This window comes from Caretta caretta, chromosome 3, assembly GCF_965140235.1.
Source record: "Caretta caretta isolate rCarCar2 chromosome 3, rCarCar1.hap1, whole genome shotgun sequence".
Lineage (NCBI taxonomy): Eukaryota > Metazoa > Chordata > Testudines > Cheloniidae > Caretta > Caretta caretta.
Window position 1 is genome coordinate 187,698,325 of NC_134208.1, and position 15,623 is coordinate 187,713,947.

The 15,623-nt window shown below is 41.8% G+C and overlaps 1 protein-coding gene across 10 annotated transcripts in view; it reads left to right on the forward strand.

Moving 5' to 3' along the window:
• Window positions 1-15,623, forward strand: part of CCDC85A (coiled-coil domain containing 85A) — a 187,199-nt gene that overhangs the window by 15,939 nt on the left and 155,637 nt on the right. The window contains exon 3 of one of the 10 annotated variants that reach the window (XR_012667797.1): window positions 14,805-14,962. The exons of 8 other annotated variants lie outside the window; for them this stretch is intronic. Coding sequence is in view for 1 of the 2 variants with exons in the window: in XM_048842821.2 (XP_048698778.1) it covers window positions 11,248-11,285 (38 nt within the window). In the remaining variant the exon portion in view is untranslated. Of the gene's footprint in view, window positions 1-11,247; window positions 11,325-14,804; window positions 14,963-15,623 lie in introns of those variants that run through there. One more of the 10 variants, XM_048842821.2, reaches the window with a different exon arrangement.

Sequence of the window (15,623 nt, forward strand, 5' to 3'; positions counted from 1 at the left end):
TTCGACAGAACTTTATTTTTAAAGTGGAAACCTCTTTACTAAGCAGCTTCTGCACCCTTGGTAGCTCTCACTCCGCCTCCTCAACTCCTCCCCCCTTCCTGTTTCCTGTCCTTTCAGCCAGTGCTCCCAGTTCTAATAATTACAAGCAGCATCTAAACACCACATTCCCTCCTCTCTTAAGAAACTCTCCCAATTAAAATAAACATTGTTGTTCTAACCACAGGAACAAATATGAAACAAGACACTATACTGTTGGCAGAAATATTACACTGAAAACACTGTAGATACTACATAACATAGTCTCTAGTCCAGACAGGTGGTTTTCTGGGTCTGACAGGCCGTCTCTCAAGCCCCGGTTCCAATGCAATGGCTTGTTGTGTTGATACTACGGTGAAGTCATCCAGTGCAGACTGGGTGTTGGCATAATCTCCTCTTGGTGCATAGCCAGGTGCAAGATAAGAAGCATTTCATACCCACCCATCAGAAAGTCGATAGGTGTAAGGTCCCTTCTTCTCTATGATTTTAAGAGGAGCTGTGAATTTATGGTCCCCTTTGCGTAAAATTCCAGGTTTTTGGAATTCTGATGAAGGCACCACACTCAAACTTTGGTTCCTTAGCACCCTGCTGTCTGTGAAAGCTTTATACTTTGCTTGGTTCCGTTCAACTGTTTTTCTCACATCACCCTCGGTTGGGCATCAGGTCGTGCCTTTAACAATCCAGCAATGTTCAGTTTAGTATTCATCTGTTTCTCATGCAGTAACTCTGCTGGTGATCTTTGCGTTGTGGCATGTTGTGTAGCCTGGTATGCTTGCAAGAAATCAGTAGTGAAAGTTATCCACAATCGCCCTTCCAGTTTAGCCATTTGCAAACTGTCTTTCAAACTTCTGTTAAACCGTTCGATTTCCTCATTGGCTTGATGGTAATATAGGGATGACCTTCTGTGTAAAATGTTCCTCTCTGCTAGAAAAGTTTCAAACTCCAGGGAAGTAAATTGGCAGCCATTATCTGAAACTAGTTCTTTGGGGTTACCTTCCCTGCTAAAAACTGAAGAGAGAAACTTAATTATTGTAGCAGAAGAGATTTGTGATGTAAACGCTACCTCAGGCCATTTACTGAAATAGTCTATTTAAGTGATGGCATAATGGCAGTCACTTGGAGCAGTATCAAAGGGTCCTACAATGTCAATCGCCACTTTTCCCATGCAGATTCAGGAAGAGGAACAGGCTATAATGGAGGGGTACATGTCACTGCTGTTTTATCATGCATTTGGCAAGTGACTCAGGATTTTATGAGTGTTCCAGTTTGAGAGTCCATCCCTGGCCACCAATTCAGATCCCATAGTCGTTGTTTAGTTCTGACAATTCCTTGATGAGTATTGTGTGCCAGGTGTATGAGTTTTGACTCTAATTCTTCTGGCACAAGTAGCTGGTATATACCTCGTAGCACACAGCCATCAAGCAAAGAAAGTTCATCCCAAGATCTAAAATAAGGCAGCAAAACCGGGTCAAGGTTTTTAGGGTTACTGGGCCATCTCTTTGTCAGAAATTCCCGTAGTTTTTGTTGAATTGGACACTCTGAACGAGCAGCTTGAAGTTGTTCTTTTGTAACTGCAGTGAGAGTGCTTGTAATAAGCGCAACTACTACATCCTTATCCTCTGGTGGACCATCTGGTGAAGGCAAAGGCAGGCGAGAAAGGCAATCAGCTACCACATTTTGGTTTCCAGGCTTATATTCCAGTTAATAATTGAAAGAGAGTAGTCTTGCAGACCATCTAGCAATACGATATCCTGCTCTTCCCAGTCCTTTTGTGGTGAGCAACGTCGTCAAAGGGCTGTGGTCTGTGCGCAACTTGAACGTGTGGCCCCATAGGTAAGTTCTCCATTTTTCAGTAGCCCAGACACAAGCAAGTGCTTCTTTTTCGACTGTAGAATATTTCCTCTCAGCATTACTTAGTGTCCTTGAAGCAAATGCAACAGTCCTCTCTGTGTTGTCCTCATGAAAGTTGTGTGAGGACAGCCCCGAGTCCATAATCAGAAGCATCAGTAGTTACAATTGCGGGCAATGAAGGAGTGAATAGTGCAAGTACTGGATGATGTACAATCAAGTCTTTCACCGTTTTGAAACTAGCTTGTGCATCCGTTTTCCACACTAAGGTTGAACTTCTCTGTAGTAATTCTCATAATGGTTCAATGACAGAAGCATAACTGGGAATGAATTTTTCATACCAGGAGGTAAGACCCAAGAAGGAACGTAAGGTTTGCAAATCTGTTGGAGGAGGAGCATTTGAAATTGGCAGGATATGATCTGGATCAGGTTTTAGTCCAGCCTCTGAAATTGTATGCCCCAGAAAGGAGAGTTCAGTTTGTCTAAATTTGCATTTGGACCTATTGAGCTTGAGGCCTGTTTTGCTGATGCAGTTTAGTACAGACTGCAGGTTATTGTCATGCTACACAGAAATATTTCCAAACACGATAATATCATCCAGATAGCACAGAACTCCATGTTGATTCTTCAGAATCAATTACATCATTTTTTGGAAGGCACTTGGGGCAGATGCGAGACCGTATGGAACACGTTTAAAACAAAATAGTCCCTCGTGTGTAATAAATGCTGTGAGGTCTCTGCTATCTTCATGCAACATAACCTGGTAGTATGCAGTCTGCAAATCAAGAGTAGAAAACATCTTTGCTCCACGGAGTTCTGCAAATACTTCTTCTATGTGAGGAAGAGGATGGCTGTCAATCACAATAACTTTACTAGGCTCCCTTAAGTCCACACAAAGGCGAATGCCTCCACCCTTCTTCTGCATCACTACTATCGGTGAAACCCATTCCGAGGAGTCAATCTCTTCAATATTGTCCTTTTGAACAAGTTTTCTAAGTTCCTCTGACACAGCTTCCCTGACTGAAAATGGTAAGCGCCGTTACTTCTGTTGTACAGGCATCACATTATTCTGAATTTTAACTTTATGCAAAAACCCATAAGCACAGCTGAGTTTCTCCTCAACCTGGTGTTGGGTCCCAGCTGAAACAGGTGTGTGTACTGCAAGAGTGCTTTGCTGAGGAAGATCAATTCGTCCATTAACTACCTTGATTTAAAGCAGCCAATAAATCTCTGCCAAGGATAGGAGTGCCTTTGTGGACAATGTAGAACTCTGCAGTTACACAGCAATCACCAAAAGTAACTATTGCTGGCAGGCAGCCATGTTCTGGAATATGGTTTTTCAAATAGCACACCAAGTGAAGTTTGGGTTCAGGAAGAGGCAGATCTTTAAAGTAACGCAGATAGATGGAATCAGGTAGTATAGATACTGCTCAGACAGTGTCCAGCATTAGCTGAATAGAATGTGATTTGCCTGAGGGTATGGTGGAAACATTTACAGTGCACTTTATCTGGTCTGGAATATGTGCAGTGGTGATTTTGTCCACGCTCAGCACCGTAACATCTGGTATTGTAACTTCATGCACCTGTTGATTGAACTGGCTACTGTGACATACTTGAGCAAAATGCCCAATCTTTTTGCAATCATTGCACTGAGCTACTTTTGCCGGACATCCTGTGTAGCTTGCAAGGTATTATGGGGATCCACAGTGAACACATGCTTTTACTGTATTTTGAATTTGCTGATTTGGTGGTTTTCCATTAGTTTTTCTCTTGTAATCGTTTGTCTACAGCAATAGTGAACTTTTCTGCAAAGGAGTCACAGCTTGGACTGTGCTTCCTGTATCTATGCTCATTATTTTGGCTTCAGCTGTAGCCGACTCAATCTGAGTAGCAACGGTTATTGCTTTTTCTAGTGTAAGTTATGGTTCTAGAAGTAAGCGTTCTCTTACACGAAGCACGGTTGTTTTCTCAATGAGCTGGTCTCTAATCATCTCATTTGCCATATTCCCAAAGTCACAAGTTGCATCCGATGAAGTGAGCTGTAGCTCACAAAAGCTTATGCTCAAATAAATTTGTTAGTCTCTAAGGTGCCACAAGTCCTCCTTTTCTTTTTGCGGATACAGACTAGTATGGCTGTTACTCTGAAAAAAGTTACAATCAGACTTCTCAGGGAAACAATATACTGCATTATAGTTTCCCCTGGTTTCTGCTCACACTGGCAAAATCTGTAGCTATTAGCTACTACATTCACTTTTGGCACAAAAAAGTTCTTTAATGCAGTGAGCACAGTCTCATATTTATCATCTGCAAGGGGAGAAGTGTAAAATATACGCTGCCCTTCTGCTCCAAGGCAGTGGATTAGCAGAGCACGCTTTCTTACTTCAGAAATCTCTGTAGAACTGATTGCAAGCAGATAAGTCTCGAACATATGGATCAAGGTAGTAAAAGCTATTGGAGGCTCACCTGGGCTTTGCAGAAAGGGTGCAGGTGGGTTCAGAGGCAGAAGATCCATCCTCGTCGCCAAAATGTTGTATCAACCAGGCAAGGTACTAACAAACTTCAACATAACTTTATTTTTTTAAGTGGAAACCTCTTTACCAAGCAGTTGCTGCACCCTCAGTAGCTCTCACTTCGCCTCCTCAACTTCCCCCCTTTCCTTCCTGTTTTCTGTCCTTTCAGACTCTCAACAGCCAATGCTCCCAGTTCTAATAATTACAAGCAGCATCTAAACACCACATTATGCAGTAATATTTTGTGGCTGGGAGGAAAGGTCTGCCACAGCTCTTGAACTCTTAACTCAGTCCTTTACTCAAAGGAAGCTCCTTTTCAGCCCTCTGTGGAGATAGAGGTGGTTAGGGACTTTTTAGAAAAGCTGGACGTGCACAAGTCCATGGGGCCGGACGAGTTGCATCCGAGAGTGCTGAAGGAACTGGCGGCTGTGATTGCAGAGCCATTGGCCATTATCTTTGAAAACTCGTGGCGAACCGGGGAAGTCCCGGATGACTGGAAAAAGGCTAATGTAGTGCCAATCTTTAAAAAAGGGAAGAAGGAGGATCCTGGGAACTACAGGCCAGTCAGCCTCACTTCAGTCCCTGGAAAAATCATGGAGCAGGTCCTCAAAGAATCAATCCTGAAGCACTTACATGAGAGGAAAGTGATCAGGAACAGCCAGCATGGATTCACCAAGGGAAGGTCATGCCTGACTAATCTAATCGCCTTCTATGATGAGATTACTGATTCTGTGGATGAAGGGAAAGCAGTGGATGTATTGTTTCTTGACTTTAGCAAAGCTTTTGACACGGTCTCCCACAGTATTCTTGTCAGCAAGTTAAGGAAGTATGGGCTGGATGAATGCACTACAAGGTGGGTAGAAAGCTGGCTAGATTGTCGGGCTCAACGGGTAGTGATCAATGGCTCCATGTCTAGTTGGCAGCCGGTATCAAGTGGTGTGCCCCAAGGGTCGGTCCTGGGGCCGGTTTTGTTCAATATCTTCATAAATGATCTGGAGGATGGTGTGGATTGCACTCTCAGCAAATTTGCGGATGATACTAAACTGGGAGGAGTGGTAGATACGCTGGAGGGGAGGGATAGGATACAGAAGGACCTAGACAAATTGGAGGATTGGGCCAAAAGAAATCTGATGAGGTTCAATAAGGATAAGTGCAGGGTCCTGCACTTAGGACGGAAGAACCCAATGCACAGCTACAGACTAGGGACCGAATGTCTAGGCAGCAGTTCTGCGGAAAAGGACCTAGGGGTGACAGTGGACGAGAAGCTGGATATGAGTCAGCAGTGTGCCCTTGTTGCCAAGAAGGCCAATGGCATTTTGGGATGTATAAGTAGGGGCATAGCGAGCAGATCGAGGGACGTGATCGTTCCCCTCTATTCGACATTGGTGAGGCCTCATCTGGAGTACTGTGTCCAGTTTTGGGCCCCACACTTCAAGAAGGATGTGGATAAATTGGAGAGAGTCCAGCGAAGGGCAACAAAAATGATTAGGGGTCTGGAACACATGAGTTATGAGGAGAGGCTGAGGGAGCTGGGATTGTTTAGCCTGCAGAAGAGAAGAATGAGGGGGGATTTGATAGCTGTTTTCAACTACCTGAAAGGGGGTTCCAAAGAGGATGGCTCTAGACTGTTCTCAATGGTATCAGATGACAGAACGAGGAGTAATGGTCTCAAGTTACAGTGGGGGAGGTTTAGATTGGATATTAGGAAAAACTTTTTCACTAAGAGGGTAGTGAAACACTGGAATGCGTTACCTAGGGAGGTGGTAGAATCTCCTTCCTTAGAGGTTTTTAAGGTCAGGCTTGACAAAGCCCTGGCTGGGATGATTTAACTGGGAATTGGTCCTGCTTTGAGTAGGGGGTTGGACTAGATGACCTTCTGGGGTCCCTTCCAACCCTTATATTCTATGATTCTATGATTCTATGATTTCAGAATTGGGTCTTATGCATCACGTTAAACTGAATTCTGGGTTTCCGTATTGCAATATTGTTGCAATGTAAAACATGCTTTTTAGATATATTTTGGTGATTAAATTGTCTGACTGTCTGAGGTCTGGCTGTTTTAATGCAGATCAACAATATTATCATAATTCTTCATAAGTGGTGCTTGCTTAACCTCTTCACTCTCTTCAGATTTATAATGCACATTAATCAAAAAGCCTCTTTTCTTTCCTTCTGCATATGCTGACAGAATATTTCTTACTGCCCTGTTGAAATAATAGAGCCTTAAAAGAATGACTGCCAGATGTAATAGGACCTGGAGTAGAATGGGTTAACAATGAGTAATGAGGAGCCCAAGTGGTCAGGTAAAGTGGAAATGAAAATACCGGCAGCCTGCGTTTACCATTCAAATGTAGAAATCTTGCTGTACAGATGCTTTCTGGTGTTATATCTGTTTTGTGAGGTGTAATAAAACTGTGCATGCCTAGTTTTCATTGCTAGAGTGATTTTGTTTATTGGTTTTAGAGCTAGCAAGCATTGCCTTTATTACTGAGCCAGAGAACTGCTAGGCTGAATTTAGTTCTTTCATGTCACATACGAAGATTTTTTTCCCTACCAAGAGAGCATTCAGCATTATGTTCAATTAGTGGTCTTGAAATAAACATTGTCCAGGTGGTGCTACTTGAATAGTTACCGTGTGGTCTCCATGAAGAGAATCAACTTGGAACTCAAGCTGCTCAGTTTCTGAATGCTGCTGCTTTTTCCAGAGAGTAGTACATCTTCAAAATGCCATGTTCTAACTGTCACAGGATCAAAACTGACCCATGCTATGATGGGTCTGTGTGCAAGCTTGCAACTTGTATTTTAAGACTGTAGGAAGATATATTTTTTAACCGTCAATATTTTTGTCTTTCTGAAGGTACTTTGGAGTTTGGAGTCTCAAATGGAAAAGGGTAAAATGCTGTACAATGGCATTTTGGGAAAATATTTTTGATAGGATGAGACTCCTTAATCTCTTACAGTTAACACAATTCATTTCCACAAGATACCATTAAGACTAAGCCCTGGTCTACACTACGACGTTAGGTCGAATTTAGCTGTGTTAGGTCGATTTTATAAGTAATGTGGCTACACAACCAACCCCATTCTGTTGACCTAAGGGCTCTTAAAATCGACTGCTGTACTCCTCCCCGGCAAGGGGAGTAGCGCTAAAATCGACCTTCCTGGGTCAAATTTGGGGTAGTGCAGATGCAGCATTGTGCAATTCGACGGCATTGGCCTCCGGGAGCTATCCCAGAGTGCTCCAATGTGACCACTCTAGACAACACTTTCAATTTCGATGCACTAGCCAGGTACACAGGAAAAGCCCCGGGAACTTTTGAATTTCATTTCCTGTTTGGTCAGCATGGTGAGCTCAGCAGCACAGGTGATCATGCAGTCCCAGAATCACAAACGAGCTCCAGCATGGACTGAATGGGAGACACTGGATCTGATCGCTTAGTACGATTAAAAAGAGGATTTGCCATTTCTTGGGATTTTGACAACATACAGAGCTACAATAGTAAAGATGAAAACAAACAAACCAGGACTTTAAGGGTTTTGGAAGAAACCAAACCCTCCTGCTGGAAGCCAACCTCTGCTAATGGAGGTTTGGAAGAAAATTCACTGTGGGCAAGTTATTCCATGACTGCCTACTGCAGGGTGTCTTGCATATTCCTTTAACATAGCCGGTATTTGTCACTGTTTGAGACAGGCTGTAGGACTAGATGGAGCCACAATGGCAATTCCTGTGTTTTTAGGTTACAGTTTTTGAAAAATGGCTCTTTCTTTTACCATACTGCATGCATGTTTGTGATTTGTCTACACATTGGTTTTCTGGCTGTGGCCACTAGAACGCTGATGCTAGAGCCCTCTATTATAAAGGTAAAAGCATTTGTAAGTTATTCAGCAGTGATGAGTTGGTTACTTATAGATACTCTTGGGGGAATTCCACGCCAAAAAAATTAAAAATTCTGCACCAAAAATTAAGAATTCTGTGCACAATATTTTAAAATTCTGCAACTTTTATTTGTCAAAATAACACTATATAATCATGCCAGTTTCAATTATTTTGGTAATTTATTTAAAAATACCGGTCAGCAAGTATGTCTGTGACAATATAGACACACACAAAAAATGCCCCAGGAATAGATTTAAAGAAACCCCTACGACAACCCAGTTCCTTTTTCTCTGCCTCCTCTCCCACAGAGCCCAGCCATGGGGTATCCCCCAGCCCAGACACCTGCACCCCTGATCCCCAGGGGTAGAAACAGCCTGATGCTGGGTCCTTGGCTTGTACGGAGTTTCCTCCATGCCGTCTCCTTCCTTCAGGTCGTGCTTAGTACTGCAGCTGCCCAAAACCCACCAGCTCCCTCTCCCCCTCCCTGGCAGTGTCTTCTGTTTGTGAGCTGGGCTTTGCTGGGTTCAGTGGCTTCTAGTGGCGGCCAGCAGTTCTGTACTACTTTTTTGGGGCGGGGAGGAAGGGAATTTCTTCATGCACAACATTAATTTTTGCTCAAATTCTGCTTTGCACAGTGGCGCAGAATTTGCCTAAGAATACTTGTAGATCAGTCCAGATTCTTTTAGATTTTCCAGGCATTTTTTGATCAAGGAACCTTAAAACGGCAAAAATCGTAAAAACTCATCCCCAAAACAAAACACAACCCTCTCCTCACCATTTGTGCTACTGCATGGCCTTTCTGTGATGGAAGTTCAGTTGTGATCACATTACAGACAGTCTCAAAACTGGAGCTGTAGCAAGTATACTGGAGGACAGAACCAAACTGCAAAGAAACCTGGAACTTAGAGCAATGAGGGTTGAAAGGCAATGAGGTACATTTCAGTAGTAATAAAGGTAGAGTGTTTTCCCAGGAAATTAACAGAGGGAAGATGGGGGAAGAGACTTAGTCAAGTAGCTGTATCAATCCCATTAAAATTAGTTTCTTTAAATCTTGTATCTATATTGATATTACTTTTTGAGGTAACTGAGCACAATAGTAGCCTCCAAGAAGATGTGAGATCAGGATTGGCGGTGTGCTCACTAAATGATTTTGATCTCAAGATGTAGTCTACTATATGAAAAAGTTTGTAAACCTTTGGATAGCAATTTGTCTTTTATTTTGTCTCAGTATAGACTTGAAGGAGAGCTCTGCGAAGCTTGAAAGCTCGTATCTTCCACCAGCAGAAGTTGGTCCAGTAAAAGATATTACCTCATGTACCTTGTCACTTTAATAAAATATAAACAGATATGGGCAGATTGGCTGTGAATTGAAACATTTCTGTGGTTCAGACTGCATCAGGTTTGCGACAGAGCTTCTAGTGCATTTTCACTTGCCTATTTTGCTATACAATCTTTTGGAAAAATCTGTTGGACTGTTGGAAAAGACTGTTGGAAAAGAGGATGGGATGGATCACTGTTTCATTTTTTACCTCTGTGATTCAGTGAGTACATTTCTTAGAAAGCCTGGCGTATATTTCTCTTACATCTGATTTGTATGAAATTTGCACTAGGTTATCCTGAAGGGTATTACAAATAATGCTGGCTGCTGGAGGAGAACAGACTGCAACATTTATAGAGCAGTTCTGTAAAAATCTAGTATGATTTTAAGTGGTTGTTTAAATTAGTCAAACACAGCAGCATTTAAAACTCTGTTAGGGATAACAAGAGATTTATTACAGTTAATTAAAGGCTAATCAAAGCGAACCCTGAGATAAACAGTACAACAAAGCAAACATGAACTAATATAGTAAGTAAACAAGACCCAGTAGACATTTAAAAGACTTTGTGATCTTGGGAAGCACTCAATAAGTTTTCCAGAACTCCTATGACATAGTTTAGATTAAGAGATTAAATGACATAGAACCAAGAATGCCCAACTCGTTCCATTTAATCAGCAGAATCAGATTTGCCTTCCATGTGCTTCCAAATCATAGAATATAATCATAGAATATAAGGGTTGGAAGGGACCCCAGAAGGTCATCTAGTCCAACCCTCTGCTTGAAGCAGGACCAAATCCCAGTTAAATCATCATAAATGTTTGGCTTCATGGCCCAATGGCTAAGGCTGCATAGCCGTGTTTCTTTTAGTGCATCTGTTTTTATGGGCTTATGAATTGTAACGCTCTCCCTTGATCATTGCCTGCAAGTTCTAGAAATGTGAATTTACAACTAAGACCTAACATCTGTAGTGCTTTTTGAAACATTCCTGGAGTGATTTGCTACCAAGTTACTCACATTTAAATAAACCTTACTTATAGCTGGGGTACTACATTGCTTGGTGACTCACAGCCTGTGTTGGTTTAGGAGTCTCTTTTAGTAGAGACTTTTACAGTGGATGAATCTAAGGATTTAAAAAATGCATCCCATGATTTTTCTTGTCTGAGGTCAGTACTGAAAAGATTGATAGATTTCAGAACATAGTGCCCAACTATGGATTATGTAGTATTTTACTGGAGTTAGTTAAAGAAAACCAGTAAAACTAAACCTGTTGAAACAAATGTGGTGGGGCTAAAATTGGAACATTCTAAGCTAGTTCCTGCAATGCTTTTTTCAAAGACATAATTTAACTATTATTTTAGTACATTGTTTTCATTTCTGTTGTGGGACTTTGAACGATTTGGGGAGGGATAGCTCAGTGGTTTGAGCATTGGCCTGCTAAACCCAGGGTTTTGAGTTCAATCCTTGAGGGGGCCATTTAGGCATCTGGGGCAAAAAAATTGGGGATTGGTCCTGCTTTGAGCAGGGAGTTGGACTAGGTGACCTCCTGAAGTCCCTTCCAACCCTGATATTCTATGATTTTAGGGTTTGCTATATTATTAAATCCATAAAAATAATGAAACATAAAACAAAGCATTCCAACGTTTTTTTTCCTAACCAGATCTCGAACCACCAAGATCAAAGGCTCTGCAGTCTTAACTAAACAGCAGAAGACACCAGAATCAGTGTCTCCTCCAGGTACAGGTGCTTAGTATTCTTTGATTTATTCCTTTTTGGAACTTGATAAGAAATGAGGCCTGATACACTCTGCAATCAATACGCTGAATGCTACATTTCATCTAGTTGCTACTACAGAGCAGGTGTATAGTTTGGAGAGCTAGTTAGACAAAGAGCATCTTGGATATATTCAATCAAACTCTGTTAGCTTTTGGGTATCTGGACTCATATCTCTTTTCACTTCCATATCAAGGTACTAAAATGGAAAATGAAGAGAACTCATCTTTTAGAACCTACTGAAAAATTGTACTCAAGCTAGTAAAGATGAATCATTGGATTAATTGAGAGCATGAAAATGACTGATCAGACTATTTTGGAATCATGGCCCTCAGATTTATATCACCTCAAGACACCCGATCATCCCGGTTTTGTTGAAAATTAGTTGGATAGTGCCAACTCAATGTGTTGATCACAGTCCTGCTGTTGTATCCAGGGTTACAGATCCAAGGGACAGAGAAAAGATACTAGTGGAAGTCTAACAGCAAAAAAGAGTTTCTGCATAAAGGGAGCTGCGTTATCCTCTTTCTTGACATTTCTGAAAACATTCAAATTAAACAGAGGGTTTTTTTTTAATACACACGTAAACATTTATCAACAGCCACTTGGAAATGCATACTGTAGATTGTGAAACTAGGAGTCTGTTTCCAGGACAACACATTTTTATTCTGGTACTCTGTCATCTGAAGGTTTTTTATTTTAAAGCCAGCAAACTCAGTTGCTGGAAGGATTCTGATATCCATTTGGACAAGAGGATAGTTTGAGTGACTGCATAATATCCAATATGAAATCACTATTTTTTGCTTCGAGAACAAAATATTGGTTTGAATGTACTAATGTGCAAGAGCTCTCTGTTTTATTAATGTGGCAGATCTCAGCTTTGTATGTTTCTTGTTTAGTGTGGTTACATTTGGAAGAGATGTATTTGTCACAAGGTTGCTGTTAGATATCAGTCTTATAACTTCCTTGCTATAAGATTTCAGATATCTGCATAATGGAAAAATAGGATGAAATAGGTGAAAATTGCCCCCAAATTTAATATTTTGAATAACATGCTTTTACAAACCCTCAAATCATTTAACATTTCAGTGAATTTACATGAAATTCCAGTAGAAATACATTTAATCTCCCCTGTTCCCCAGAAATTCTCTACCTTGTTTGCAACCCCAAAATGCATAGTACTAATGACTGAGAACTTGAAATTGACTGGAAGGAGACTACATTCCAGAGTGAAACTGAGTGTATTTTAATTGTTCTGAATGAGAGAAATACAAAGAGTTAAAACAAACAGCACTAATAGTGAGAAATGTTGTGTCTCAGAGAATGAGGAGCTCCCTAAATCAAAGCACTGAGACTCATCCAGTATTTCTTCTTTCCCTCTCATGGTGCTCTAACCAATCTCCCCATTACTGTCATCATAATTGGGAGGGGCGTTCCTGATGTGAAGCTGCTAGATAGACAGACAGCAGACAGATAACAGTCTCTTCATTTGTCTCTTTTGATCTTGCAGTGCTTTTTGCACTGTGACAGGCTGGTAGAGGAATGGAGAGACAGCATAAGTGAGGAAAGAGGCAGGTGGCACACAGGCCAGCCTCCTAGGGAGGGCAGCAGCAGGCCAAAATCAGGAGATGGTTTGAATAAGTCAGGAACACAGGAGTTTGTGGCTAACTCTGGGAACTTTACAGGTGTAGACAGTTTTACCTGTGGTTATCAAAGCTGCTTTTGTTAGTTCCCTTCAGGAAAGGGTTTCCCAGGTTGGCCAGAGCAGAATAGGAACGTTTGGCCACGACTCTTCTTAAAGTTCTTCCTCAGTTCATGATGAAGCTTCCCTTGCAGCAGGATGTCTGGATATGTCCTGAGTATCTGTTGTACAATTCCTCCAGTGTCATTATCATGAGCCTGATTCCCGTGCATGACAATGAAGCCAGGCAGTCAGAAGGCTGATTCTTATTTAGACTGCGCTGGCAGTGTAAATGAGAATAAGGCCCAGCGAGTCTGCTTTAAAGGAAGGGGTTATGTAGGTTTGGTGAATAAAAGATGGTATTTCTCCCATCAATCTCCCTGTCACAGTGGCAGCTATTGGGCTCAATTCACCCTCACTGGTATAGGGAAAAGTTACGTGCTCCTGCCTGTGCCAGCATGGACAGCTGTGCCCCAGAGGGATTCACTTTGGAGGAAGGTTTCCTTTGGAGGAAGGAAACTTTAAATTAAATTGGGGGCGGGGTGCAGAGGAGCCCACTGGCAAAGGCTCCAGCATGGTGGATCAGTGTGCTGGATCAGTGCCCCAACCATGATCTGTGCAGCCCATTTTGGGGACATGCTAGCCACCTGCAGAACTCACTGTGGACTTTCAACCACCCTGGATTATTCTGGCTAACCCAGAGCTGAGTCTAGCTATTGGATTAATAGGAATTTTACGGAGCTTCTGGGAGACTGCAGCTGCCTAGGTTAATTTCAGCTGGATTGAGCATTTAATACTGTAAGTAGTGATGTCATCTAATCCTGCACTGTGAGCCGAAATTCTGTTAAAATATTGGTGTGATGGTCTGTCTGTTTCCTGTAACAGAGATTGCTGAGGGCAATATCGGTTTATATTACAGGTTTTGCCATAGTTTCTGTTTCCATCTGTTCAATAGTAGATGCAAGGAAGTCAATTGTCCTTGATAGTTATTTCGATAATGCTTGGCATTTTACTGTGTGCTGTTATTTTGCACAGGCTTGTTAGGGGCTGCTCTTTCAAGGTGCTGTGTACTTCCTAGGAGCTCCTTGAGTGCCTCAGTTCTCTGAAAGATCAGGGCACTGCACACCAGTCAGGAAGCATGCCTTACCTGGAAGGATAGGGCCATTATAGCAGTTCAGCTCCTGTATCTTCTGTTTGTTCAATTATCTTGTTTTTGTAAAGCCATCTTTTTTTAAAAGTATTGTGCAGAAAACTGAAAAAAAATGTAGAAGATTAAGCAGCTACTGAAATAAACACACAATGTCGTATCATCCCCAGGGTAATGTCTACAGTGTGTTTAAGCAGAACAGCTGGCAAGAGAAGGAACTGGAAATCCCTAATATACTGGTCATCAGACTAATCTCGTTAATGAATATTCTGGCAATCAGCAATTGTAGTAAGTCTGCCCCCTCCAGCCCCAGTACACATCGCCTGACCTGAAATTTGCTGCTCTGATTCTAATTGTATAAACTGACTGCTGCATTCCTCAGAGACCCGTTGAACTGCTGACAGGCTCAAGTGAACATTGTGGTCTTCTGGATGGAAACAGCTGCAGTGGCCTGGGTGATTGGGGCACTGTATCTTTGATTGTTTTTTTACACCTGTGGCTTGGATGCTGTGAAGAGCCATCAGAAAATCCTCTCCTCTTTTACACCTTTCAGTTGCAGGCCACAGTCCGCAAAGACTTGACATAGACATAACCTGAAGGTACATATGTGTTTCAGGACCCTCTCTGTGCCTGAATGAAAGAAGATTACAGTGTCACCTAGGGAGCCTTGGCTTCTAAACTCCAGCTGGAGAAACTCACACTTTCAACTCTGGAGGTCCCTTGTTAAGTCCCCAAGAAGGTGGCCATCACGCCGGGATTGCACAACTTTGGTTTGTGAGTGTTGATTTCAGTAGGACTGCTTGCATGCATATCGTTATGTATATGCGTAAGTCTTTGCAAGGTCGAAGCTTGATGTTTTGATAGAGCTGCTGGTGAACTGATCAATCGAATTTAGCCAGCTTCTCAGATATAGCCCTTTTCATCAGTTGATTTCAAAGCGCTTTACAAAGGAGTTCAGTATTATTATCTGTGTTATACAGATGGGGAATCTGAGATAGGAAGTGACTTGCCCAAGGCACCCAGCAGCAAAGCTAGGCATGGAACCCAGATATCCTGAGTCCCAGGCCAGTGCGCTGCCCACTAGGCAACACTATCTCCTATTAGGTCTTTTAAAGATAATATCTTAGGGGAAATAAAGCTTTACTATAATGCATAGAAAATTTTTAATTTTAATCATTATCATGATATCAACATTATCAGTGGGTTTCCTTTTAAAATTAGCTTCTTAGGGAGATCTCTTTTTTTGCTAGGCCAAAGGGAAACTAAGCTACTTTTTAATTTTTGATGCAGAAAACCCATTAATAGATGACAATGTGCTTGTAATGAGATTGTCTTAAAGATCCTTGCTCACAAGTAAAAAATGCAATTTAAGGTCCTCTCTCCCCCCAAAATCTTAATAACAAAGGATTGACGCTTTAAGTAAAAATTGATGAAG